The sequence below is a fragment of the Diceros bicornis genome, chromosome 4 (genome assembly GCF_020826845.1).
Source record: "Diceros bicornis minor isolate mBicDic1 chromosome 4, mDicBic1.mat.cur, whole genome shotgun sequence".
NCBI classification, from domain to species: Eukaryota; Metazoa; Chordata; class Mammalia; order Perissodactyla; family Rhinocerotidae; genus Diceros; species Diceros bicornis.
This window is the reverse complement of record NC_080743.1, coordinates 94,077,647-94,104,417: the sequence shown is the minus strand read 5'-3', so window position 1 is coordinate 94,104,417 and position 26,771 is coordinate 94,077,647. Positions and strand designations below refer to the sequence as shown.

General features: G+C 37.5%; 1 protein-coding gene across 1 annotated transcript in view; it reads left to right on the top strand.

Moving 5' to 3' along the window:
• Nucleotides 1-26,771, top strand: part of DNM3 (dynamin 3) — a 523,181-nt gene that overhangs the window by 162,470 nt on the left and 333,940 nt on the right. The window contains exons 5-8 of the mRNA XM_058540062.1: nt 12,127-12,225; nt 12,816-12,976; nt 22,573-22,715; nt 26,149-26,284. Of these exons, the coding sequence (XP_058396045.1) occupies nt 12,127-12,225; nt 12,816-12,976; nt 22,573-22,715; nt 26,149-26,284 (539 nt within the window). The remainder of the gene's footprint in view (nt 1-12,126; nt 12,226-12,815; nt 12,977-22,572; nt 22,716-26,148; nt 26,285-26,771) is intronic.

Here is a 26,771-nt window from a genome sequence, read left to right as displayed (position 1 = left end):
AATCATCCCTTTTGCCCTCCTCCCTCCCTGCTTCCCATCTGGTAACCACCAATCCAATCTCTGTCTGTATGTGTTTAGTTGTTGTTGTTTTTATCTTCTACTTATGAGTGAGATCATACGGCATTTGACCTTCTCATTCTGACTTATTTTGCTTAGCATAATAATACCCTCAATGTCCATCCATGTTGTCACAAATGGCTGGATTTCACCACTTCTTACGGCTGAGTAGTATTCCATTGTGTATATATACCACATCTTCTTCATCCATTTGTCCCTTGATGGGCACTTAGGTTGCTTGCAAGTCTTGGCTATTGTGAATAATGCTGCAATGAACACAGGGGTGCATGTATCTTTACACATGCATGTTTTCATGTTCTTTGGATAAACACCCAGCACTGGAATAGCTGGATCATATGGTAGTTCTCTTCTTAATTTTTTGAGGAATAACCATACTATTTTCCATAGTGGCTGCACCAGTTTGCACTCCCATCAGCAGTGTATGAGAGTTCCCTTCTCTCCACATCCTCTCCAACACTTGTTGTTTCTTATCTTGTTAATTATAGGCATTCTGATGGGAGTGAGGTGATATCTCATTGTAGTTTTGATTTGCATTCCCTGATAGTTAATGGTGTTGAACATCTTTTCATGTGCCTGTTGGCCATCTGTATATCTTCTTTGGAGAAATGTCTGTTCAGGTCTTTTGCCAATTTTTTAATTGGGTTGTTAATTTTTTTGTTGTTGAGATGTATGAGTTCCTTATATATTTTGGATATTAACCCCTTATCAGATATATGGTTTGCAAATATCTTCTCCCAATTGTTAGGTTGTCTTTTCACTTTGTTGATGGTTTCCTTTGCTGTGCAGAGGCTTTTTAGTTTTATGTAGTCCCGTTTGTTTATTTTTTCTATTGTTTCCCTTGCCTGGTCAGACGTGGTACTTGAAATATGTTGCTAAGACTGATGTCGGAGAGCGTACTGCCTGTGTTTTCTTCTGGAAGTTTCATGGTTTCAGGTCTTACATTCAAGTCTTTAATTCATTTTGAGTTAATTTTTGTGTATGGTAAAGTAATGGTCTACTTTAATTTTTTTTTGCCTATGGCTGTCCAGTTTTCCCAACACCATTTATTGAAGAGACTTTCCTTTCTCCATTGTATGTTCTTGGCTCCTTTGTCGAAGATTAATTGTCCGTAGATGTGTGGTTTTATTTCTGGGCTCTCAAGTCTGTTCCATTGATCTGTGTGTCTGTTTTTGTGCCAGTACCATGCTGTTTTGGTTACTATAGCTTTGTAGTATATTTTGAAATCAGGGAGTGTGATACCTCCAGCTTTGTTCTTTTTTCTCAGGATGGCTTTGGCTATTTGAGGTCTTTCGTTGTTCCATATAAATTTCAGGATTCTTTGTTCTATTTCCATGAAGAATGTCATTAGGATTCTGATTGGGATTGCATTGAATCTGTAGATTGCGTTAGGTAGTATGGACATTTTAACTATGTTTCTTCTTCCAATCCATGAGCATGGAATACCTTTCCATTTCTTTGTGTCTTCTTCAATTTCTTTCAATAATGTCTTATATTTTTCAGTGTATAGGTCTTTCACCTCTTTGGTTAAATTTATTCCTGATGTTTTATTCTTTTTGTTGCAATTGTAAATGGGATTTTCTTCTTGACTTCTCTTTCTGCTAGTTCGTTATTGGTGTATAGAAATGCAACTGATTTTTGTAAGTTGATTTCATACCCTACAACTTTGCTGTAGTTGTTGATTATTTCTAATAGTTTTCTGATGGATTCTTTAGGGTTTTCTATATATAGAATCATGTCCTCTTCAGACAGTGAGAGTTTCATTTCTTCCTTTCCAATTTGGATTCCTTTTATTTCTTTTTCTTGCCTAATTGCTCTGGCCACCAAAACCTCCAGTACTATGTTGAATAGGAGTAGTGAGAGTGGCACCCTTGTCTTGTTTCTGTTCTCAGAGAGATGGCTTTCAGTGTTTCACCATTAAGCATGATGTGGGTTTGTCATATATGGCCTTTATTATGTTGAGGTACTTTCCTTCCATACCCTTTTTATTGCCACTCTCTGCCTTTTAATTGTGCTATTTAGGCTATTTGCATTTAATATAATTATCAATATAGAGTCATGTGTCTCGTAAAGATGGGGATATTTTCTGAGAAATGTGTCATTAGGCAATTTCGTTGTTGTGCAAACATCATAGAGCATACTTACACAAACCTAGATGGTATAATCTACTACATGTTTATGCCATATGGTACTAATCTTATGGGACCACTGTCATATATGCTATCTGTTGTTGACTGAAATGTCACTATGCAGTGCATGACTGTAGTTGGATTTGTCTATCATCTTGCTGTTTGTCGTCTATATATGTTATAAACCTTTCTACATATAAAACATGTTCTGTCTTCTACATATGTTATAAATGACACCCATATAAATGACCATTATTTTTGCTTTAAATAGTCAATTATCTTTTAAAGATATTAAAAACGAGAAAGAACTATCTTGCATTACCCTTACATTAACCGTTTCCAGAGATTTTTATCCCTTTGTGTAGAACTGAGTTTCCATCTTATATTATTTTCTTTCAGCTTGAAGGACTTCCTTTAACATTTCTGGTAGTGCAGGTCTTCTGGGAACAGATTATCTCATCTTTTGTTTGTCTGAAAAAGTCATCATTTTGCCTTTATTTTTTAAAGATATTTTCTTCACTGGTATAGAATTTTAGATGACAATTCTTTTTTTCTTTCAGTTATTCTTATGTTTGTCTGTCTTGTTTTTTTCCCCTCTACTTTTATGATTTTTTTTTATTACTGGTATTCAGCAGTTTAACGGCAGTGTGCCTTGGTGTGGTTTTCTTTGGGTGGTTGATATTCTTTGAGCTTCTTGGATCTATGAGTTTATAGTTTTCATCAACTATATTTTTCAACTATTATTCTTTTTATTTCATCATTCATATTTTCTTTTATATCCTTGAACATTTTGTGCATATTTATAATAGCTGTTTTAATGTTATCAGTGAATTCCGTTGTTTCTAAGTGAGATTCTTTTGACTGATTTTTTTTCCTGATTGTGGTCACATTTCCTTCTTCTTTGTGTATCTAGTGATTTTTGTTTGAATATAGATATTTTGAATTTTACTTTGTTGAGTGCTGAGTTTTATTGTATTCTTTAAAAATGTGTTGGATTTTGTTTTAGCAGATAGTTGCATTACTTGTGGATAAGTTGATTTTTTGAAACTCATTTTTAGTTTTTTTTTTTTTCAAAGAGTGGATCTGTAGTAACCTTTACTGAAGTTTGACCCTTCTGGTGTCTCTAATTCAACAAGGTCTCTGCATTCTACCTGGCAAGAACTTAAATGATTTCCAGCCCTGTGTGAGCTCTGGGAATTGTTTGGTTTAGAGCTCCCTGGAAGTTGTTTTTTGCCCAGCCATGTGGAGTTTTATCTTAGGCCTGTATGCATTCAGAGACTCAAGGGGACCCCTGTGTCCATTTCTAGCGCTCTTCCTATGCATAGCTCCCTTTTACCTGGTACACTATCCTGTAAATTCTAGCTGCCTTGGCCTCCTTGAAATCCAATCTGTGTCTCCTCAACTAAGCAGGCCTGCTGGGGTCTCTTTGGATAAAAATCCTAAGGATTTTTCCTCTTTACACTGTAGTCCAGAAGTTACCTCCAAGCAGAAATTGGGTAATTGTATGACTTACTTTGTTTCTCTTCTCTCAGATATCATAGTCCTGTGCTACATGTTGTTTCATGTCTGAAAACAATTGTTTTATATATTTTATCAGTTATCTAGCATTTTACAACAGAAAGGTATGTCTGAACTCTGTTACTCTTTCATAGCCAGAAACAGAAATTACTGAGCTCCTTTGCTTAACTGAAAATTTTTAGTGGACTTTTGTTGCTCAGAGCCTTTTCAGTCTATTCTTCTATTGTTTGACTTACAAGAACAGTTGGCTTTTTCAACCATTAAAAGACCCAAATTTCTGGCTTCTCTCTATGTTCTATTTCTGATTGCAAAATGATAAATTTGTTGTGTGAACTCATCTATTTCTTAAATACCTTGTTTTAAGCAGCAAGGAACAATCAAGGAAAATTAACCTTCTAGCTCTTTCCGACAGCTTCTCATTTCAGTAGGCACTTAGTCTGCCTAACGAGTTATCCCATGAGGCAGGTTTACAAAATATACAGCTATTGCATAACATGAATCTTCATCTTTCCAACTCACAATATTTGTTTCCTAGCTACTTGATCTCGTTAAGCCAGGTTTTCATTGTGGCAGCTCTCTTCTCCAAAGTACCACTGTTTGCACTAATGTACAGTAATAAGTAGACTGAAACATGTAATGGTACAAACAGTAGAAATGCCCATCCTGGGTGGATTTTCAGGGTAGTGTGGTGTTTCTTCTCTATGATGTTCAGATATCTAGATACTTCCATTTGTCACCCTTAGAGACTTAGGGACTTATTATGGTTAGATCCAGCAAGAGGAAGGTGAAAGAGCAGGCAGGAGCACGTGTGGGAAGTTATACAGACCAAGCCTAGAAATGGTACCTATCGCTTCTGTTCACATTGCACTGGTTAGAACTCAGTCACAGGCAGATTATAAGGGAGATTGTAACTCAATTGGAAGGGATATTTGGAAATATAGTTAAGTTGTGTATCAAGGAACAGGAAGAAAATGGATTTAGGAGGACAAAAAGCAGAAAGATTTAAGTATATATGGATTCTTTTCTTTTGTTTCTTCATGCCTTAGTCTATTTTGGAGTACAAATTCTCATGAAAGAACTACTCTATACCTAAATTTTCTTATCTTTCGAGTAATTCTTCTTTCTTTCCCTCCCTTATCTCCTTTTTCCCTTTGCCCTTTCTTTCTCCTCTCCCTTCCTTCCACAAATATTAAATCTTTCAAGTACTTTGCTAGAGTCTGGACATATATTGGTGAGCAAGAGAGAGTCTCTGCTCCCACAGCAACAGTAATTTTTATGCTTTCAATTATTTACTTAATATTTTACTTAGTATCACATGTAGTAATATTACCTGATGACTTTGAAAAAGAAAACCGTGTTATTTGGAATTGTTGGAAGTAACAAGAAAATAATGTTCATGGAAAACTTATAGGAAAAAAAGATGAAACTATTCCCATTCATCACTGATTGCTTTCAGAAATAAAATATTCCATAATTTTTGCCAAACAGAAAGAATAACATTTACTTCAAACTCTCCCCAAATCCCACCAAAATCCAAAACAAAAAAAATACATTAACTGAAGGACATCTAATTTCCTATGTCTGTTTTTAATTTTGCTGTATACATGTTTACACTAACTCTTTGCTGATTTTGTTTTTCACTGCTGTTGTTTCAGTGTACACAGTGTTCCAGATTACTCTTCTGGCAACTGCTAATGTGGTTCGTGGCTTAGTTTTGTCCCATTTCTTAATGAGATGAAACAACACACTACTTACAATTTAGTTGCATATATAAATGGAAGAAATGGCAGTGTTCTTATAGGAAAATCACTGTGCTGACAACAAATCTAGGTAACATGGTAGAATGGTATCATATTTCTTTTCTGGAATTTGTATTTAAATTCTTGTCTGAACCTAAGAAAAATAAATATGCTTATTTTTTCATTCATTTATTCATTTAATAAATAAACATTTATTGAGTCCCTACTCTGTGTTTGGCACCTATATGAATTGCTTGGAATATTAGATTAGATGTAGTCCTTATTCTTGAAGAGATCATGACCCAGTGGGTGATATAGACAAATAAGCAGATCCCTAGTGTCATATAAGAACTATTATTTCAGTGTACACAGAGAGCTTTGAGGGCACAGAGAAAGGCTCCAGACTTACACTTGTGGGAGCCTGACTCAAGACCTGTAGGACAGGCCTGAAAGGTATTTTGAAGGATGGGTAGGAGTTGGCCAAGAAAAAAAGAGAAGGGAAGGATATTTGGAGCTGAGGGGGATAGCATTATCAAGTGAAGAGGCAAGAATGCGTGGTCACATGGAGATCTGCAACTCGTTGTGTGTGGCTTGAATTTAGGATTGGAGTGAGTGGGAGTAGTGGTGAGAAAGAAAGCTGGCAAGATCCTAGCTTTCATTTGTTGAGTGGTTTTTATGTACCAAGTACTTTACATGTGTTATGTTATTTAATTGTCTTTAATTAATAGACTTTATTTCTTTGAGCAGTTTCAGGTTCACAAAAATTGAGTGGAAAGTACAGAGGGTTCCCATATACGTCCTGTTCCTATACATGTACAACCTCCTTAACTATTAACATCCTATACCAGAGTGGTACATTTGTTACAATTGATGAACCTACATCGACACATCTTTATCACTCAGAGTCCCTGTAGTTTACATTAGAGTTCACCCTTGGTGGTGTACATTCTGTGAATTTTGACAAATGTATGCTGACATGTATCCACCATTGTAATGTTATACAGAATAGTTTTCGCTTCCCTAAAAGTCCTTTTCATCCCTGCCTCCCCTAACCCCTGGCAACCAGTGATCTTTTTACTGTCTTCATAGTTGTGACTTTTCCAGAATGTCATATAGGTGGAATCCTATACTATATAGCCTCTTCAGATTGGCTTCTTTCACTTAGTAATATGCATTTAAAATTCCTCCATGTCTTTTTCATAGCTTGATAGCTCATTTCCTTTTATCACTGAATAATATTCCATTGTTTGGATGTACCACAGTTCATTTATCCATTCACCTCCTGAAGGACATCTTGGTTACTTTCAAGTTTTGGCAATTATAAGTAAAGCTGCTATAAACATCTGTGTGCAAGTTTTTTTGTGGATAGGTTTTCAACTCCTTTGGGTAAATACTGAAGAGTGTGATTACTCACATGGTAAGAGTATGTTTAGTTTTGTAAGAAACTGCCAAACTATCTTACAAAGTGGCTATGCCATTTTGTGTTGCTACCAGCAATGAATGAGAGCTCCTGTCGCTCCACACCCACACTAGCATTTGGTGTTGTCAGTGTTTTGGAGTTTGGGCGTTCTAATAGGTGTGTAGTGATGTCTCACTGTTGTATAATTTGCAATTTCCTAATAACGTGATGGCATCTTTTCATATACATAGTTGCCATCTATGTATCTTCTTTGGTGAGGTGTCTGTTCAGGTCTTTCACCCATGTTTTAATCAGGTTGTTTGTTTTTTCCCCCTGCTGGAAGCATGAGGGGATTTTTCTCAAATATTCGCTGTGAGAACCTGGTCAAGCTCCTGGAGGCAAAACTCACAAAAGTATGGATACTCTCTATGACTGAGTTCCTCTGGAGTTTTTAACTCTCAGACCATCCACACTAAGCTTCCAGCAGTTCCTCAATTACAGTTTAGGTTTTCCTAAACTAAACCACCAGACGCTGGTTCCCGTGGAGTTTTCTGCTTGTGGGTTGTGATTCGCTATATTCACCTGTCTGTCTCTCCAAATTTTGGGGGCAACGGTTTGCCCTGTGACCTCACTTCTCTGATGAATCTAAGAAGGGTTGTTGATTTTTCAGTTTGTTCAGCTTTTTACTTGTTGTTAGGACACAGTGGCAGCTTCCAAGCTCCTTACTTGCTGGACTGGAAGCCAAAAGTTCTGTTTTTAATATTAAAACATAGGTTTGTTATTTTCCTCATTTTATGATAAGTTAGAGTGAACATATAACTTGTTCTTCAAACAGGAAGTCTTTTGAGAGTTAAAGGGAATGTTACTGATAATTATCCCAGCCATCAAATGTAAACTGTGATGTTTGGTTACTCTATTGATGTGGTTACACCTGATGAGGAAATGAATGTCTTTTTTTTTTTTTTTTTTTTTGTGAGGAAGATCAACCCTGAGCTAACATCTGCCAATCCTCCTCTTTTTGCTGAGGAACAGTGGCCCTGGGCTAACATCCGTGCCCATCTTCCTCCACTTTTATTTTTACATGGGGCGCTGCCACAGCATGGCTTGACAAGCAGTGCTTGCGAATGTCTTGGAGCTAATAAGGGGCACGGTGGGACTTGAACCCAAACAGCCTGATCCTTGAGTCAGTGCTCTTAGCCTCTATTCTATCTAAGAATCAGATTTTTGAAATGCCTTTTGTGTCTTTTCAAGGTCTTCATCAGAACTTGTCCGCACTCCTCACTGTGGCTATTCTTTACTGAAGAGTAACTTGATTGAAACACAATATCAGACATTATTTGTTAGCTCTTAATTTATTATTTTTATTTTCCTTTTAATTGAAGGGCAAGAATTTTATTAAATTACTCTTTACTTCTTATTGTACATAAACTCTTCTAAATCTGGAAGTTGTTCTTCTTCCCAGAAATCTCGACTTGAAAGAGACATCTAGTTAAACTTTTAGTTCTACAAACAGGTCCAGATGATGTAACTAACTTGCCAAATAACACAGCTCATCACTTGTAGAATCTAGCTAAGAATTAGGAGGCAGAAAAATATAGTGATTAAAAATGGAATTAGGTTGCTTGGATTCCACACCCTACAGGCTGTGAGCCTTTAGGAAAGTGTGTTCTTCCCTCTCCAAGTCGCACTTTCCTCATCTGTGTAATTGAGAAAATAATAGTACCTATGTCATAGAGTTGTTGTTTGAGTCCTAGATGAGGCTGGCACATAATCAGACTCAATAAATGGTCTCTTGTTATTATTTTTAGCTGAGTCTTTAGATTCCCGGTGGAGTGCTTTTAAAACATGCTGTCTTTGAATCTGTTCTTTGGCAATGGCTTTTTGAGCTCTATCAGTGTAGATCTCGAGTCAGCCAGCAGGACTTCATTGATTATTTTAACCTGCCTATTTGTGTAACTAAATGTGAAAAAGAAAATTATTTCCTTTGCCATTTCTGGTACACCACTAGGCATAGACTCCTCTGCCTTTTCAGAAATAAGGGAATAGTAAAGAAGATACTTCTAAAATTCAACTTTTATTTTTATTAATGTTATAAAGGTACATAGCTTTAAGAAAAAATCAGTCCTAAAGGCTTTTAATAAAAACTCAGTCCCTTGCCCGCTCCTCCCGACTCTTGATTACTGCTTTCCAGAGGCTACCACTTTCAACTCTTTTAGCTTTCTTTTGGTACTTACCTCCATATTTCTGTATAATCTGTCTTGATTTTTTATTTTTAGATATTCTCTTTTGACTTCCTACTGTGAAGGAGAAGGATTTAGCTGGCTTATATTCCCTCTCCCATACCCACATATACTTACACATACATATATACACTTAGCCCCCCATTCTACTAATATAATTATACCCTCATATTTTGCTAAATGAATATTTATGATTCTGAAAATATGATTCACAGCTGAGCCATGTAGTAAATTATGGTTACATTTTCTTTCTGGCCTAATACTGTCTTCTTTGAGGTTGACAGTTGTCTCTCTTTTTGTTTGTTTGGATAGTCTTCTATGTATCTATCACTAATGCCTTCCCAACCTCTCCTACAGATGTGTAAATCTCTTAGTACCTTCAAAAATATTAGGCATTAGGTATTCTATCATTTTCATTTTCTTTTCTTGGTGGGGGAAGACATCTCTTTGGGAATCTGTGTCCCCTCATTCCAATAGATATTCATTGCTCACCTGGCCTCAAACTGGGATCTATATCATCCTGAAAATTCCCTTCTTTTCTTGGTTATAGTGAATTCCCTGCTTCCTGGATCTCCTGTCGTCGTCTTTGTTAGTTTTCGTCTGCATTTGGTGGAACACATCCTTTAGTAGTTTCCAAAAAAAAAAAAAGAGAGGAAGGTAAAATATTTTGAGATTGTGCAGGTCTGACTGAGTATATCTTTTTCTGCTGTCATATTTACTGCGAGTTTAGAATTCTAGGAGAGAAATTATTTTTCCCTCAGAATTTAGAATACATTGCTCTATTGGTTTTTAGTTTCCAGTTTGCAGCTGGGCAGACTGATGCTGTAATGATTCCCAAAGCTTTTTTTATGACTTTATTTTTTAACTTTTCTGGGAGCTTTTTAGGATATTTTATTTGTTCCCAGTGTTTTGAAATCTTATACTGATATGCCATAGTGTGTGTATGTGTGTGTGTTTTTCCTGTTGTGTTAGGCACTTCATGGGTTCATTCAATCCATAAATTCATCTTTCACTTATAGGACGTTTTCTTGAATAGTATGCCCTCACTCCCCAACTATTTCTTTTTGATCTTCTCTCTCTTTTTGGAATGCCAATTATTCAGATATTGGATCTTCTGGATGACTTCTCTAGTTTTAAAAAAGTTTTTCCTTTCCTATTATTTACTTCTTTTTCTTTTGTTTTCTGGAAGGGTTCCTAACTTTGTATTCCAGCCATTCTACTAACATTTTTATCTCTGCTCTCATATTTTTAATTATTGAGAATTCTTTTTGTTTGTTTGTTTGAATGTTTCCTTTTGTGACATTCTGTTTTTGTTCCATGAATGCAATGATCTCTCCTTTCTCTCTGAGGATACTAATAAAAATAATGCAGTTTTCTTCTCTGTTTTGCATTATCTTTGTTTTCTCCAAGTTCTATTTTATAATATTTACTTGTTTTGGTCTCGCATTAGAGAATCATCCTCTTTTAATACTTGATCCCCCAAAACTGGGCCAGGTGCCCATGAGTTCAGAGTTTTCTCTAGTTCAATCTTTCCAGAAAGTAAACCTGTACTCTCCTGCCGGGATGAACCAGGGAAGCTCCTAGCTATGTTATCCATGGAAATATGACTGCCTGCATCCAGTGCTTCTATTTTCAGCTTCACCTACCACACCACTCTCCATTATTTTCAGAGCTATTTGTCCCCCACGTCTTGAACATTTCTAGGATGCTGTGCTAGAAATTATCCAGCTTCTGGGCTTCTCCTATTGTTGGCTTTCTTGGAAGAAGTTTCCTCTTTCTTTGGTCTGTTAAGTGAGTTAGCAGTCGTCCTGCTTGATTTCCAATTTCAAAATTTTTCTGCAGTCCTCTCCCATTGTCTTTGACCTTCTTGGTTTTAAGCCTTTTTTATTTTTTAAATTCTTTTTACTGTGAGTAGCAGTATATTGGTTAAAAGCAAGGACTCTGGAACTAGACTGCCTGGACCAACCTCCTGTATGACCTTGGGAAAATTATTTAATCTCTCTTCCTTAGTTTCCTCATCTTACAAAAATAGTAGTTGGAGTACTTTTTAGAATTAAATAATTTAAGACATGTAAAGCATTTAAAACCATAGCTTGCTTAATAAATATTAGCCATTATTATTTTAGAGTGGTTTCAGGTAAAAGATAAAGGCTTGTGCTCCATTAACCATGTTTAATTGGAAGTCCAAAGAAATGCACTGAAAAATATGAATCACTAGACAAATATTGTTCATTTTATCTAATGACAGAAGCAGAGGACAAATACATTGTATCTTATATGCTACATAAAATGTCTATGTTTTTACATTATTCTATTACTGAAAGGAACCTTGGAGATCATAGTTTCCAACTCTTTATTTCACAGATGAGGAAAACTGAGACCCAGAGAGTTAAGTGACTTGCCTTGAGACTAGAATCTCAGCCTCAGAATTCCTAGTTCAGTCTTCTTTCCATTAAGTCACATTTCCTTTTCTAAGAAACACTGAATGCTGTGAGACGTGCAAGTTTATTTTTGGTGATGACACTATCCTATACCTAATTTTCTTTGTTTAATTTTTTTGACATCAAGTGCTCAGAGCTGGATCAATAATAAGCTTGGTTTATGACATGCTGTCATCATTGGCCCATGTGTAGCCTATTTGTTTGTTTTTAATAATGAAATACATAGAAAATTTAAAATATCTGTATTGCGTGCAGTACATGGGAGGAAGATTTAAATGTATAATTTCCATGCATGCATGGTACAAAAATAAACTCATAAATTTAAAAATATTTTGGTGATACAGCTATTTGTTTTTTCTCTCTTGATTAGAAAGTTATCTTATGGATGGGTGATTTTGCAACTCTCCACCTCATCCCATTGAAATTCACCAGACTGGGATAGCAGTGGATTAAAAAACAGAGTAAGACAGAGAGGAATGGGAAAAGGACCAGGATATATGGTCCTTTTGGCGTGGAGACACACATGTCTCTAAGATACGTTCGTCTTCTGCAAATTGTGTGATGTTGGGTTTGTTTGTGATGCAGGTCTAAGAACCATTGGAGTCATCACCAAACTGGATCTTATGGATGAAGGAACGGATGCCAGGGAGGTTCTGGAGAACAAGCTGCTGCCTCTTCGCAGGGGTAATGTACTTTGTCCTGTACAGGACTTCCTTGGATGATGTGGGCGAGAAACAGTTGGGAAACCAATGGGAGGCTTGGTTTTAATGCCTCCACAGTTGTGAGGAATGGATTTATGATTAGTTATACTTTTATGGAATGGCACAATGTTCCCAAATGATGTATTAAAAATGATCCAGAGGGACAACTATTCCTTAAAATAAAGGAATAAGAAAACAGGAAAAGGAAGGGGTTTAAAGGGAGGGTAAAAATATTCATCATAGGCTACATAAATATATACTGTTCTGTTTTAAGTCTGACTTATTTACTTGTCCACTATATGACAAAACTGCTGAGGGACATATTCTATTAAAATGCACAGAGCTTTTAAGGGCAAAAGACATTATTGTGTTAATGCTAAAAATTATCATTAGCCAAATCAGCCAGTGTTTGTTAAATACTGATGTCTCAAATTGTGTTTTATAAAGGGACCCATTCTTCAGGCCTTAAAATAACTTTGCCTTTCTTATTTAGCCTCTTTGAGAGCCTTGAAATCTCTCTAGAATAAGTGACAAAAAGTGTCCCAAATTCTATAGGTGTGTGTTTTGTTTCAGGTTACGTGGGGGTGGTAAACAGAAGCCAGAAGGACATAGATGGGAAGAAGGACATTAAAGCTGCCATGTTGGCAGAAAGGAAATTTTTTCTCTCGCACCCGGCGTACAGACATATTGCTGATCGGATGGGGACTCCACACCTGCAGAAGGTCCTTAATCAGGTAAAAAGGTTTTTTCGAGCAATAAGAACAGTTATGAAATTTGTGACTATTGAAATTTATAGTTCTTATTTCTGTATTCACTTTTTCCAAACTGAAACATTCAGCTTAAATGATAGGAATTAAAAAAATTAATATGAATACTTAGACCCACACTGTTACTATTTTCAGTGAATAGAATTCACCTTAATATTATTGAAAGAACAGTGCACAAAGCAGAAATACATACTTATTTAGGAACAGTGAACAGGAGTATACATTTTAGCATATATTTACTCAAAATATGTAGTTATCTTAAGAACCTGTGTGTTTCTCTGAAAAGTTGATCTCATGGGACCTGGTTTTTTTTTTTTTGGCAAGGAAGATCAGCCCTGAGCTAACATCCATTGCCAATCTTCTTCTTTTTGCTGAGGAAGATTAGCCCTGAGCTAACATCTGTGCCCATCTTCCTCTGTTTTGTATATGGGATGCCGCCACAGCACGGCTTGATGAGCGGTGCGTAGGTCTGCACCGGGGATCTGAACCTGTGAACTCCGGGGCGCTGAAACGGAGTGCGTGCACTTAACCACTATGCAACTGGGCTGGCACCTTGCGATCTGTTTTTGAAATATCAATCTGTAATGGTTAGGTTAGATTTTCTGTTAAAATTTCTTTATGGTTTTGTTTCAGATTGATTTGTTCCTCAATTTAAAATCTTGAAAATAAATCCTCATACACGATCCTTGATCCCCATTCTTCTAAGAAGCTTTCCCAGATAACCCCTTTCCCCACAACAGATAGAATTGGGCTCTCTCCCTCCCCCGCCTCCATGCACATATTCATCTCTTCCATAAAACCTCAGTGCACTTACTTGGCTACATATTTTCCTTCCCTAGTGGAGTTAAGTGTCATTGTCATTGAGTGCAGAGCCCCCTTCCTGAATTTTCATTACATTGACTCAAATAGCGAGCAGCTTTTCTCACAAATAGTCTCATAAGGAATGCTTTAACTGTTATCTATGATCTTAATCAGTCAGTCAATCAAGTAGTTATTGAATGTTCTGATTGTTCGTGCCTAGGAGGTGTCAGTAGAGGCTAACACAATAGTGGGCTACCTGTGACGTTGTCCCTGAACCATTTAGACAAAGTGATTGAAGAAGCTTTAGAAAATAAAAAGAAGTGGTATACTTCTATTTTAAGTGACATAGCACAGACTAATGTGGAATTTCTGCTTTTTAATTGAGGGTAGATGTGTGTTTGGAAGCCGTGAGGCAACGCTATGGTTGTGTCATTTAAAAAATATGATTATGTTTTAGAGAAGGAAGACTGGTTTGTCATGCAAGAACCATAATATTCTGTGAATATATTTAGCACTGGTAAAACTCTTTATTTTATTTATTTATTTATTTTTATTTTTTAATTTTTTGTTTATTGCAGTAACATTGGTTTATAACATTGTATAAATTTCAGGTGTACATCATTGTACTTCTATTTCTGCAGAGATTACATCATGTTTACCACCCAAATACTAATTACAACCCATCACCACACACATGTGCCAAATTATCCCTTTCGCCCTCCTCCCTCCCCCCTTCCCCTCTGGTAACCACCAAAATCCAATCTCTGTCTCTATGTGTTTGTTTATTGTTGTTATTATCTACTACTTAATGAAGGAAATCATACGGTATTTGACCTTCTCCCTCTGACTTATTTCACTTTGCATAATACCCTCAATGTCCATCCACGTTGTCACAAATGGCTGGATTTCATCGTTTCTTATGGCTGAGTGGTATTCCATTGTGTATATATACCACATCTTCATTATCCATTCGTCCCTTGATGGGCACTTAAGTTGCTTCCAAGTCTTGGCTATTGTGAATAACGCTGCAATGAACACAGGGGTGCATGTATCTTTACACATTGGTGTTTTCAAGTTCTTTGGATAAATACCTAGCTGTGAAATAGCTGGATCGTATGGTAGTTCTATCCCCAATTATTTGAGGAATCTCCATACTGTTTTCCATAGTGGCTGCACCAGTTTGCACTCCCACCAGCAGTGAATGAGAGTTCCCTTCTCTCCACATCCTCTCCAACACATGTTGTTTCCTGTCTTATTAATTATAGCCATTCTGATGGGCGTGAGGTGATATCTCATTGTAGTTTTGATTTGCATTTCCTTGATAGTTAATGATTTTGAACATCTTTTCATGTGTCTGTTGGCCATCTGTATATCTTCTTTGGAGAAATGTCTGTTCAGGTCTTTTGCCAATGTTTTAATTGGGTTGTTAGTTTTTTTGTTGTTGAGATGCATGAGTTCTTTATGTATTTTGGAGATTAAGCCCTTATCAGATGTATGGTTTGCAAATATCTTCTCCCAATTGTTAGGTTGTCTTTTCGTTTTGTTGGTGGTTTCCTTTGCTGTGCAGAAGCTTTTTAGTTTGATGTAGTCCCATTTGTTTATTTTTTCTATTGTTTCTCTTGCCTGGTCAGACATGGTGCTTGAAAATATGTTGCTAAGACCGATGTCAAAGAGCGTACTGCCTATGTTTTCTTCTAGAAGTTTCATAGTTTCAGGTCTTACATTCAAGTCTTTAATCCATTTGGAGTTAATTTTTGTGTATGGTGTAAGGTAAGGGTCTACTTTCATTTTTTTGCATGTGGCTATCCAGTTTTCCCAACACCATTTGTTGAAGAGACTTTCTTTTCTCCATTGTATGTTCTTGGCTCCTTTGTCGAAGATGAGCTGTCCATAGACGTGTGGGTTTATTTCTGGGCTTTCAGTTCTATTCCATTGATCTGTGTGTCTGTTTTTGTGCCAGTACCATGCTGTTTTGGTTACTATAGCTTTGTAGTATATTTTGAAATCAGGGAGTGTGATATCTCCAGCTTTGTTCTTTTTTCTCAGGATTCCTTTAGCTATTCAGGGTCTTTTGTTGTTCCATATAAATTTTAGGATTCTTTGTTCTATTTCTGTGAAAAATGTTGTTGGAACTTTGAGAGGGATTACATTGAATCTATAGATGGCTTTAGGAAGTATGGACATCTTAACTATGTTAATTCTTCCAATCCAAGAGCACGGAATGTCTTTCCATTTCTTTGTGTCTTCTTCAATTTCTTTCAGCAATGTTTTATAGTTTTTGGTGTACAGATCTTTCACCTCTTTGGTTAAGTTTATTCCTAGGTATTTTATTCTTTTTGTTGCAATTGTAAATGGGATTGAATTCTTAATTTCTTTTTCTGCTACTTCGTTGTTAGTGTACAGAAATGCAACTGATTTTTGTATGTTGATTTTGTATCCTGCAACTTTACCGTATTCATTTATTACTTCTAAAAGTTTTCTGGTGGATTCTTCAGGGTTTTCTATATATAAAATCATGTCATCAGCAAATAGTGACAGTTTCACTTCTTCCTTTCCAATTTGGATCCCTTTTATTTCTTTTTCTTTCCTGCTTGCTCTGGCTAGGACTTCCAGTACTATGTTAAATAGGAGTGGTGACAGTGGGCATCCTTGTCTGGTTCCTGTTTTAGAGGGATGGTTTTCAGTTTTTCCCCATTGAGGATGATATTAGCTGTGGGTTTCTCATATATGGCCTTTATTATGTTGTGGTACTTTCCTTCTATACCCATTTTATTCAGAGTTTTTATCATAAGTGGATGCTATATCTTGTCAAATGCTTTCTCTGCATCTATTGAGATGATCGTGTGATTTTTATTCTTCATTTTATTAATGTGGTGTATTACGTTGATTGATTTGCGAATGTTGAACCATCCCTGCATACCTGGAATAAATCCCTCTTGATCATGGTGTATAATCTTTTTAATGTATTGTTGTATGCGATTTGCTAGTATTTTGTTGAGGATTTTCGCATCGATGTTCATCAGTGATATTGGCCGGTAATTTTCTTTTTTTGTGTTGTCCTTGTCTGGTTTTGGTATCAGGGTAATGTCGGCTTCGTAGAATGAGTTAGGGAGCTTCCCCCTCTCCTCAATTTTTTGGAGGAGTTTGAGAAGGATAGGTATTAAGTCTTCTTTGAATGTTTGGTAGAATTCACCAGGGAAGCCGTCTGGTCCTGGCCTTTTATTTTTGGGGAGGTTTTTGATTACTGTTTCGATCTCCTTACTGGTGATTGGTCTATTCAAATTCTCTACTTCTTCTTGATCCAGTTTTGGAAGGTTGTGTGATTCTAAGAATTTATCCATTTCTTCCAGATTGTCAAATTGGTTGGCATATAGCTTTTCATAGTATTCTCTTATAATCTTTTGTATTTCTGAGGTGTCTGTTGTAATTTCTCCTCTTTCATTTCTGGTTTTACTTATTTGTGCCTTCTCTCTTTTTTTCTTGGTGAGTCTAGCTATAAAGGTTTGTCAATTTTTTTTATCTTTTCAAAGAACCAGCTCTTGGTTTTATTAATTTTTTCTATTGTTTTTTTTAGTCTCTTTCATTTATTTCTGCTCTGGTTTTTATTATTTCCCTTCTTCTACTGATTTTGGGCTTTGTTTGTTCTTCTTTTTCCAGTTCCTTTAGATGCATTGTCAGATTGTTTATTTGAGATTTTTTTTGTTTGTTGAGATAGGCCTGTATTGCTATAAATTTCCCTCTTAGAACCGCCTTTGCTGTATCCCATAAATTCTGGCATGTCATATTTTCATTTTCATATGTCTCCAGGTATTTTTTGATTTCTTCTTTGATTTCTTTGTTGACCCAGTCGTTGTTCAGTAGCATTTTGTTTAATCTTCATGTATTTGTGGCTTTTCTGATTTTCTTCCTATAGTTGATTTCTAGTTTCATACCGTTGTGGTCAGAAAAGATGCTTGGTATTATTTCCATCTTCTGAAATTTATGGAGACTTGTTTTGTGGCCTAATATGTGATCAATCCTGGAGAATGTTCCATGTGCATTTGAAAAGAACGTGTATTCTTCGGTTTTTGGATGGAATGCCCTGTATATATCTACTAGGACCATCTGTTCTAGTGTGTCATTTAAGGCCAATGTTTCCTTATTGATCTTCTGTTTGGATGATCTATCCATTGGTGTAAGTGGAGTGTTAAAGTCCCCTACTATTATTGTGTTACTGTCTATTTCTCTTTTTATGTCTGTTAATAATAGCTTTATATATTTAGGTGCACCTACATTGGGTGCGTAGATATTTACAAGTGTTATATCCTCTTGTTGGATTGTTCCCTTGATCATTATGTAATGCCCTTCTTTGTCTCTTTTTACAGTTTTTGTTTTAAAGTCTATTTTGTCTGATATGAGTACTGCTACCGCAGCTTTCTTTTCATTGCCCTTGCGTGGAGTATCTTTTTCCATCCCTTCACTTTCAGTTTGTGAGTGTCTTTAGGTCTGAAGTGTATCTCTTGTATGCAGCATATATATGGGTCTTGTTGTTTTATCCAATCAGCCACCCTATGCCTTTTAATTGGAGCATTTAGTCCATTGACGTTTAAAGTAGCTATTGATGAGTATGTACTTACTGCCATTTTTTAACTTTTTTTTTTTCTCAGTGTTTTAGTAGTCCTTCTCTGTTCCTTTCTCCTTCTATACAGAATTGATGGTCTCTTTAGTTTGACCTCTGTCTGATTCAGACAGAGGTCAAACTACTCTTTAACTCCCCTCCTCCCTCGTTTTATGTTTTTGATATCATATCTAACCTCTTTTTTGTGTATTTGTATCCATTACCCTCTTATCATGGAAATAGGTAATTTTTCCTATTTGTGGTCTTCTCTTTTCCCCTTAAATCAATCCCTTTAACATTTCTTGTAGCACTGGTTTCTTGGTGACAAACTCCTTTAATTTTTGCTTGTCTGGGAAATTTTTGATCTCTCCTTCCATTTTGAATGATAACCTTGCTGGGTAGAGAATTCTTGGCTGTAAGTTTTTTCCTTTTAGCACTTTAAATCTATCTTGCCACTCTCTTCTAGCCTGTAAGGTTTCTGCTGAGAAGTCAGCCGATAGCCTTATGGGGTTTCCTTTGTATGTAACTTGTCTTTCTCTTGCGGCTTTTAGGATTCTCTCTTTATCTTTAATTCTGGTCATTTTGATTATGATGTGTCTTGGTGTGGGCCTCTTTGGGTTTATCTTGTTTGGGGCTCTCTGTGCTTCCTGTACCGGGATGTCTGTTTCCTTCCTTAGGTTAGGGAAGTTTTCATCTATTATTTCTTGAAATAGATTCTCTGCCCCTTTGTCTTTCTCTTCTCCTTCCGGGACACCTATAACACGGATGTTAGTGCGCTTGATGTTGTCCCAGAGGTCCCTCAGACTGTCCTCACTCTTTTTAATTCTTTTCTCTTTTACCTGTTCAGCTTGGGTAATTTCTTCTAGTCTTTCGTCCAGCTCACAGATCCGTTCTTCTGTATCCTCTACTCTGCTTTTGAGTCCCTCTAGTGAATTTTTCACTTCCAGTATTGTATTCTTCATTTCTGATTGGTTCTTTTTTTATATCTTCCATTTCTTTGTTGACATTCTCACTGAGTTCATCTATTCTTCTCCCAAGATCAGTGAGCATCCTTAACACTCTTTGTTTGAACTCTCTGTCGAGTAGGTTGCTCATTTCTGTTTCACTTAACTCCTTTTCTGGGGTTTTGTCTTGTTCCCTTACTTGGAATGTATTCTTTTGCCTCCTCATTTTGCCTCTTTCCCTGTGCTTGTGTCTACGTATTAGGTAGGTCAGCTACGTCTTCTGCTCTTGTATAGGTGACCTTATGTAAGTGATGCCTTAGGAGGCTTGCAGTGTGCTTCCCTCAGTTCTCAATGTTCCAGGGGTGACCCCTATGTGGGCTACATGTGTCCTTCTGTTGTGGCCTGTTTGCTCTCCCTGTAGGCGCCTAGGGAGGCCGAGTTATGCTCCTGGCCAGCTGTTGTAATGCTCAGCTGCTTGTAGTTGTTGTGGGCCCTTCAGTCTCTTTATCAGGTGTGGGGAGCCCCAACACAGTTGGCTGCAAGTTCTAATAGCACATTTGTGTTGCAATATTTCTTTTAAGTGTGTAGGCCCCCAGCGTGGCAGGTTGTTAGACTCAGGGGCTTACAATTGCTGTAAGCCTCCAGCCTTTAGGTCTCTTGTCAGCTCTCTGAGGATTTAAAACTCTTTTTAGACTACTGTTTTCATGCTTGTATTGGCCTATGAAAAACACAAATAAACTGAAAAAATCTTAGAGAAAAATTACTACAATGATTAGAAAGATAAAATTGGAAATAAATTAGGTTATGAATACTGGAATAGTGGAAAGGATATGACTGACCATTTGGTTATTACAAGTGACCCCTAAATTATGACATAATTGACTTCTGGTTGACTGAAAATTGAATGAATTTTATACTGAAGATCTTTCGTTTCCTGGATACTCACTCTGTCTTTATTGCTTCAAGGATCTTCATACTCTGCATCTAGGATAATTTTGTTGCTGATTCAGTGTGCACCAACACCTCTGATCCTGAGGGACAGTTTCTATGGCAAAAACTGGAAAAGGACATCACATTTTTGAGGAATTGAAAGGAATGTCATTATGGCTGCAGGACGAAGAAGGAGGGAGTGAGTTATAAGAGATGAATTTGGAGATTTAAGCAGTGGCTGGATCATGTAATGTTTGCAGGCCAAGTTAAGGATTTTGGCTCTTATCCTAAGAGCAGTGGGGAGTCAGCCATTTAAGGGATCTGAGAAAGGGAATAACACAATCATATCTGTGGGTTTAAAAAGATTATGGTGATTACAGATAGGAAGATCAAGAGCAGACATGAGAAGACCAGTTAGGAGTCCAAGTGAGAAATGATGGTTGCTTGGTCTTGGTTAGTGCCAGAGGAGATGAAAAAAGCAGATTTGAGAAATATTTAGGAAAATTGAGAACTTGGTGGTAGTTTAGCTCTGGTGGGTGATGGAGAGGTGAAGTCAAGGATAACTTCCAAGTTCCCAGATTCTTATGAAGTCACCAAGATGGAGAACTCTGAAGGGAAGATTAGGTGCTTGATTTCAGAGATGCTGAGGTTGAGGTGTCATTGACACACCCAAGAGGAGAAGTCAAGCAAGTAATCTAATACATATGCCCACAGCAAAGGTAAGAAGTCTGGTCTGTAGATAACGTGTTGGTAGCCACAGGTGTTTGGATATTTATTGAAGCCATGGGTGGATAAGATTGTCTTAGGAGAGAAAAGAGAGTGAACAAAGAAGAGGCCTAGGACCTATTAATAATATTTACAGGTCTGGTGGAGGAGGATGACTTGGCAAAGGAGATGGAGAAGGTACATCCAGAAAGGTTAGGAGAAAAATTAGAGGACCTGGGGTCACAAAAACCAAGGAAAGAAGTGCTTTAGAAAGCCAAGAGTGGTCCACAGTATTGCTTTGCTATTAAGACATCTGAGAAGCAAAACGTGGAAACCAAGTGTTATTATTATTTACCACTCACATGGCAGTTGGGGCTGCTGGTTTCTCATGGTTACTGTTACTCTTAGATTTGAGGGTTTATCTCTTGTGACATTGCTACTGGGAGTGCCGTCCTCTCCATTCTTTTGTTTCCTGCTTCAGAGCCATAATAGCAATACATGCCAGAGAAATAACATAATAAGTCATAACTGTGGGCAAAGATATAATATAGTTAGAAACTATTGACAATTAAATAACTATAGATTTATTGAATAGATATATTCGGATAACCTCAGATAAATATAAAAATTATTTAAAATGGTTTCTTCAGTCAGTCTGGGTATATTTTTTCTGTTTACTTTTAATTTATTATTCTTTTTCCTGCATTTCTAGGAAGTTTACATTTTCTCTGTCTCTTGATTCTGAGTTTATTACTTAAACTGTTCAAGATTATCATTTTTCTTTTTAATTCAAACTTTTCCTTAATTGCATTGTAATAGAACAAAAGGCAGAGAGCTAAGCAATCTGGGTTTATATCCACCTTTGTTCTTAATTATCATGTACTCTTAGACAATCTCTTAGAGAATTTTTCCCTGTACTGAGCTTGAGGTGTCAGCAGATGATCTCCGTGGAAATGCCAAGCAGATGGTTGGGTAGAGATATCAACAGAAGAGAGAGCTTTCCCTTGCTAGTCATGGAGCTTTTTCTATGCAGCCTGTTGAGGGCATAAGCCAGTGACCAACCACAGTTGAACTGGGGCCTAGAGGTGGAGGCAAGAGGAAGCGCCTGCCTGAGCTGAAGAATGGAGAGGAAATTAATAGCTGACAGGTACCTCTGAGCTTCACCAGCGTGGTAAGCCATTTGGTCCTGAGGACATCAGTCACCTGTAACCCTCCACTTCCTTCATTTCTACCATATTCTCACTTAAGGTTCCTCTCTATAAGGTAGGTGATCTGATAAGTCAATTCATGCTAAGGTGTGGCGTGCCTCATGAGTAACATTAGCTACATTTTAACAGAGTATTCCCAGCCAGGAAGAGATAGCCCAAGAAAGTGACTCTAATTGAAGGAATTTTGAGCATCACTGTAGGGCAGTGGAGGGGTGAGTTGGAGCTTCTTCTTACTATCTACCTGCACAGTCAGTCTCAAATGTATATATGATTTCTAAAGTTTTGAATGATTAGGAAAACAATGAAGGCTGATTTTTGCCTCACGAGTTAATCTTCAATCTATTATATGCGTGTATGGTTTTGTTTTGTTTTATTTAGCAACTTACCAACCACATTCGAGATACCCTGCCAAACTTCAGGAACAAACTACAGGGACAGTTGCTCTCCATCGAACATGAAGTTGAAGCCTACAAAAACTTCAAGCCGGAAGACCCCACCAGGAAGACCAAAGCGTTGCTGCAGTGAGTCACCTTGCCCTTCCTTGTTCGGCGTTTTAAACTCATTTCTTCAGCTTGCTTTTGCTGTAGTCTATTTGTCATGTTATTTTCTAGGTTTAACAGAAGAAGCAAGTAAAGTATATGAGGCTATGTATATGTTATCCAATGAGCCTTGAATCTTTATGTTTTCTTGAAGAGTAATTGTTGATCTTATTCTCTTATTATAAATTTAACCAATTGCCCATTCCCATACCCAATTTTGTTGTGTTTTTATAATTGGATTCAGTAAATGAGTGAAACCAAAAGTGATGACTCGGCAGGGTTTTTTGCCCTTAGTCTTCAGAAGCGGGCAAAGCCCCTGTTGAAAATGTCGTCTGTATTGTACAACTGTTTCTATTGATTTCACTTACACTTATATTTTTATTTCCATCATTTCATGTGATCTATCTGTGTGCATTTTTCAGTTGAATGAGAACCAAAGATTTAATTTAAATTTCCACATTTAAATTTCTTTTTCCCTTTTGTAATGATTTTAATTTAGCCCTTCAAAAACATAAATATGAAAACTGCCAAGAATCTTTTTACTCCTTCATGATCTTCCCGTCTTATCCTTGGGTTACTAGATTTATTACTGAGAGGTTACTGAGAGGTCTTGGGTTAGGATAGCAGAGTTGTTAGAGAATTACCAGCCCCTTTGTCTTATACACTTATTCCCTCTTTTGTCCATTCCAGCCTCATCTGTCCTTTTACCCTTGTGCTACAGCTTGCCTCAGGTCCCTCTCAACCAGAAGACCCCCTCTGCCCAGCCTTCATTCCAGGGCATCTGAGGTCCATCTCCACAGATGATACTTGCCACCTCTTATGGCCCCTTTATCCTGCAGTCTTGCAGTCAAAATACCCTTACTTGGCATTTAAAATGCACAATATAATTTCTTAGTGGGCATTTCTAAATGCTCAAATTATTTAAGTAACATCTTAAATACATCATCTTATATTCCTCCATTTAAATAAATTATAAGATCGTGCAGAAGAAAGAATTTTTTTCTTGGATTCAACTTTTTCCTGGTTTATCTTTTCCTTTTATTCTTAGCTTTGGTTAAGCTCCTATAAAAATTCTTCAAGTTACAGAGAAAGGAAAGCTATTTCTGTTTAGGCCCTAGGTCATCATCTTAAGATTCAAGTGAAACTATTCTCCTTGCAAAGACTGGGTCTTACCTCTGTGACTCCATTGGACTCAGATTACAGAATTTTCCACAGCTAGAGTCTTTCCTTGTAGGGGGCTGATTCAGCTCCTTTCTCTCTCCCTCCCTCCCTCCTTCCCTCCTTCCTTCCCTTCCTCCCTCCTTCCTCCCTTCCCTCATTTCCTCCCTCCCTCCTTCCTTCCTTCCCTCCCTCCCTCCTTCCCTCCCTCCCTCCCTCCCTCCTTCCTTCCTTCCTTCCTTGCTTCTCCTCTTCTGTTACTGTCTGCCTTCCTTCTCATCTTCTTCTTATCTCTTTGTGTCTGTTGTCTGGCTGTGAGCTATGTACTGGGGATTCAACAATGAATCAGACTTTTGCCCTCCAGAAGAGGCCACAATAGAGCAGGAGAAACAGACGTGTAAGATCTTAACTGTGTTAAGATCTGATAAATGCTGTTTCTGGTAAGTACAAAATGTTAAGGGAGCCCAGATGAGAAAACAGTTACATCTAGGAAGGGTGTGAGTTCACAGAGAAAAAGGTACTTGAATGAGACCCTGAAGTGTGAGAGAGGTTGTCAGGTGGAAGAAGGAGGGCAAGAGAACAGTGTGCACTCAGGCGCAGCTTGTTCTAGTGGGCCAGGTGTGGGCAAAGGAGGGGCTGGAGGTAAATTTCCCAGTGTTTCAGTGCATTATGTTGCATATATACCTTTCCAGGTATTTAAAAATTTTAGATTAATGTTAGCATGTGCGTAAACATAGCTATATCCAATTATATTCTAGATTTTCTGGCCTAAATAATTTGCAGTTACTTTTAATCATCCATGATTTTGATGGAAGAGAATAAAAGATGCACGTTTTAGATGGTTTGAATTTTCCTATTAGATTTCGAATTTGAAAGTAGTTTCATGGGCAGGCCCCGTGGCTTAGCGGTTAAGTGCGCACGCTCCGCTACTGGTGGCCCGGGTTCGGATCCCGGTTGCGCACCGATGCGCCGCTTGCGCACCGGTGCGCCGCTTGTCCGGCCATGCTGAGGCCGCGTCCCACATACAGCAACTAGAAGGCTGTGCAACTATGACATAGAACTATCTACTGGGGCTTTGGGGAAAGAAAAAGGAGGAGGATTGGCAATAAATGTTAGCTCAGAGCCCGTATTCCTCAGCAAAAAGAGGATTAGCATGGATGTTAGCTCAGGGCTGATCTTCCTTACAAAAAAAAAAAAAAGTAGTTCCAGTATGTCAAAATTAGAGTTTCTTAAGGTAATTCATTCCTTCATTGAATTTCTTGAGCACCTCTCACATGTTGAACAGAGGGAGATAAATAAAATGCATGGTCCTTGCCCTTAGGAGAGAGACTGACAGATGAACAATGGTGATGTACTTTGCTAAGTGCTATGCTGAAAATACACTGAGGAAGCAGAGGAGGGGCCCTTCATGTGGGTGGTAATGAGGAGTGGTGGTGGATATGGATCATGGAACATTTCCTGGAAAAACTAATGCTTGTGCTGAGTCTTGAAGGACAGAGAAAAATTAGCCAGGCAGAGAAGGCAAGGGGCAGAGAGAATGGTATTCTGAGCAGAAAGGAAAACAAGTGTAAAAGCACAGAGACATGGTACATGTGGGGAACTGCAAGTAGCTTCGTTATGGTTGGCTTGGAGAGTGAGTGTGGATGAGTAGTAGGAGACCGGGCATCCAGGGCCAGCCCATGGAGACCCCTGGGTGAGGGGTTAAGGAGTTTAATTTTCTTATCAAATTGTGAGGAGTCATTGAAAAACAAGGCTAGAGCTAGTTGTAGAGCGGCATGGAGGGCACAAATGTGCATTGTTCCGGCAGAGTGAAGTCTGTGATGCTGGGGTGGGGAAGGGAGTAGCTCACGAAGTATGAGAGGCTCAGCTGGAGCAGTTGGAACACAAGGTGAGTGAGAGGTCATAGGAGCCATGGTTCATTGAACTATATTGTATAAAGTTTTATTGCTTAACTTTAATTCTTAATTTAAGCATTCTTTAAATACCATTTTATGGTTGCAACTAAATGGACAGAATGCATTTAATAACAGGAATATTTAAAATATATATTTTAATTAAATGTCTAAAATAAATCTTAATAACATGTATTTCATATAATTACATTTTGAGTGCTGAATGGAATGCCATGTTAACTCTGCCAGTAGGGGCCACTAAGAACACCAGGAAAAGGATTCTGAGAGATAACCATAGTAAATTAAAATGAGGATGCAAAGCTTGGTAACTTTAACTTGAATGTATTTCTCTTTCACAATTATAGGATGGTTCAGCAATTTGCTGTGGACTTTGAGAAGAGAATTGAAGGGTCAGGGGATCAGGTAGATACCCTGGAGCTCTCAGGGGGTGCTAAAATCAATCGTATCTTCCATGAACGCTTTCCTTTTGAGATAGTAAAGGTTTGTACCAAACGTTATTTTTTCCCCTTTCATTTCACTTCATTTCCATTGTCTGTTCTACATAACTGTTCATAAAATGGTATGGGACTAAGATAGTTCTTTGAACAAAAGCCTCTATACTCAGGTAATGAAATTTAGAAGAGAAATATCTTCTTACTGATGGTTCTGATTTTATTTAATGGGATCTAATGACATTTCAAATTATTTCAACAAATACTAATTGAGTTTTTATGATATTTATTTGTTATCTAATTAATTTAACCATATTTCTTGAGCACCTACTCTGTGCCAAAGTTCTAGGAGCCAGTGATCCAGACAAAGGCACTGTCTGGTGGCGAAAGGCAGAAAATTAACAAATAGACAAAGTAAAAAAGTCTCAAGTGTTATTATGTAACATAATGTGTGAGAGACAGAGAGAGAAAGAAGGAGAGGGAGACGGAGAGGGGTTGGGTGAACCACTTTTGAAGGGATGTTCAGGTGAGGTCTC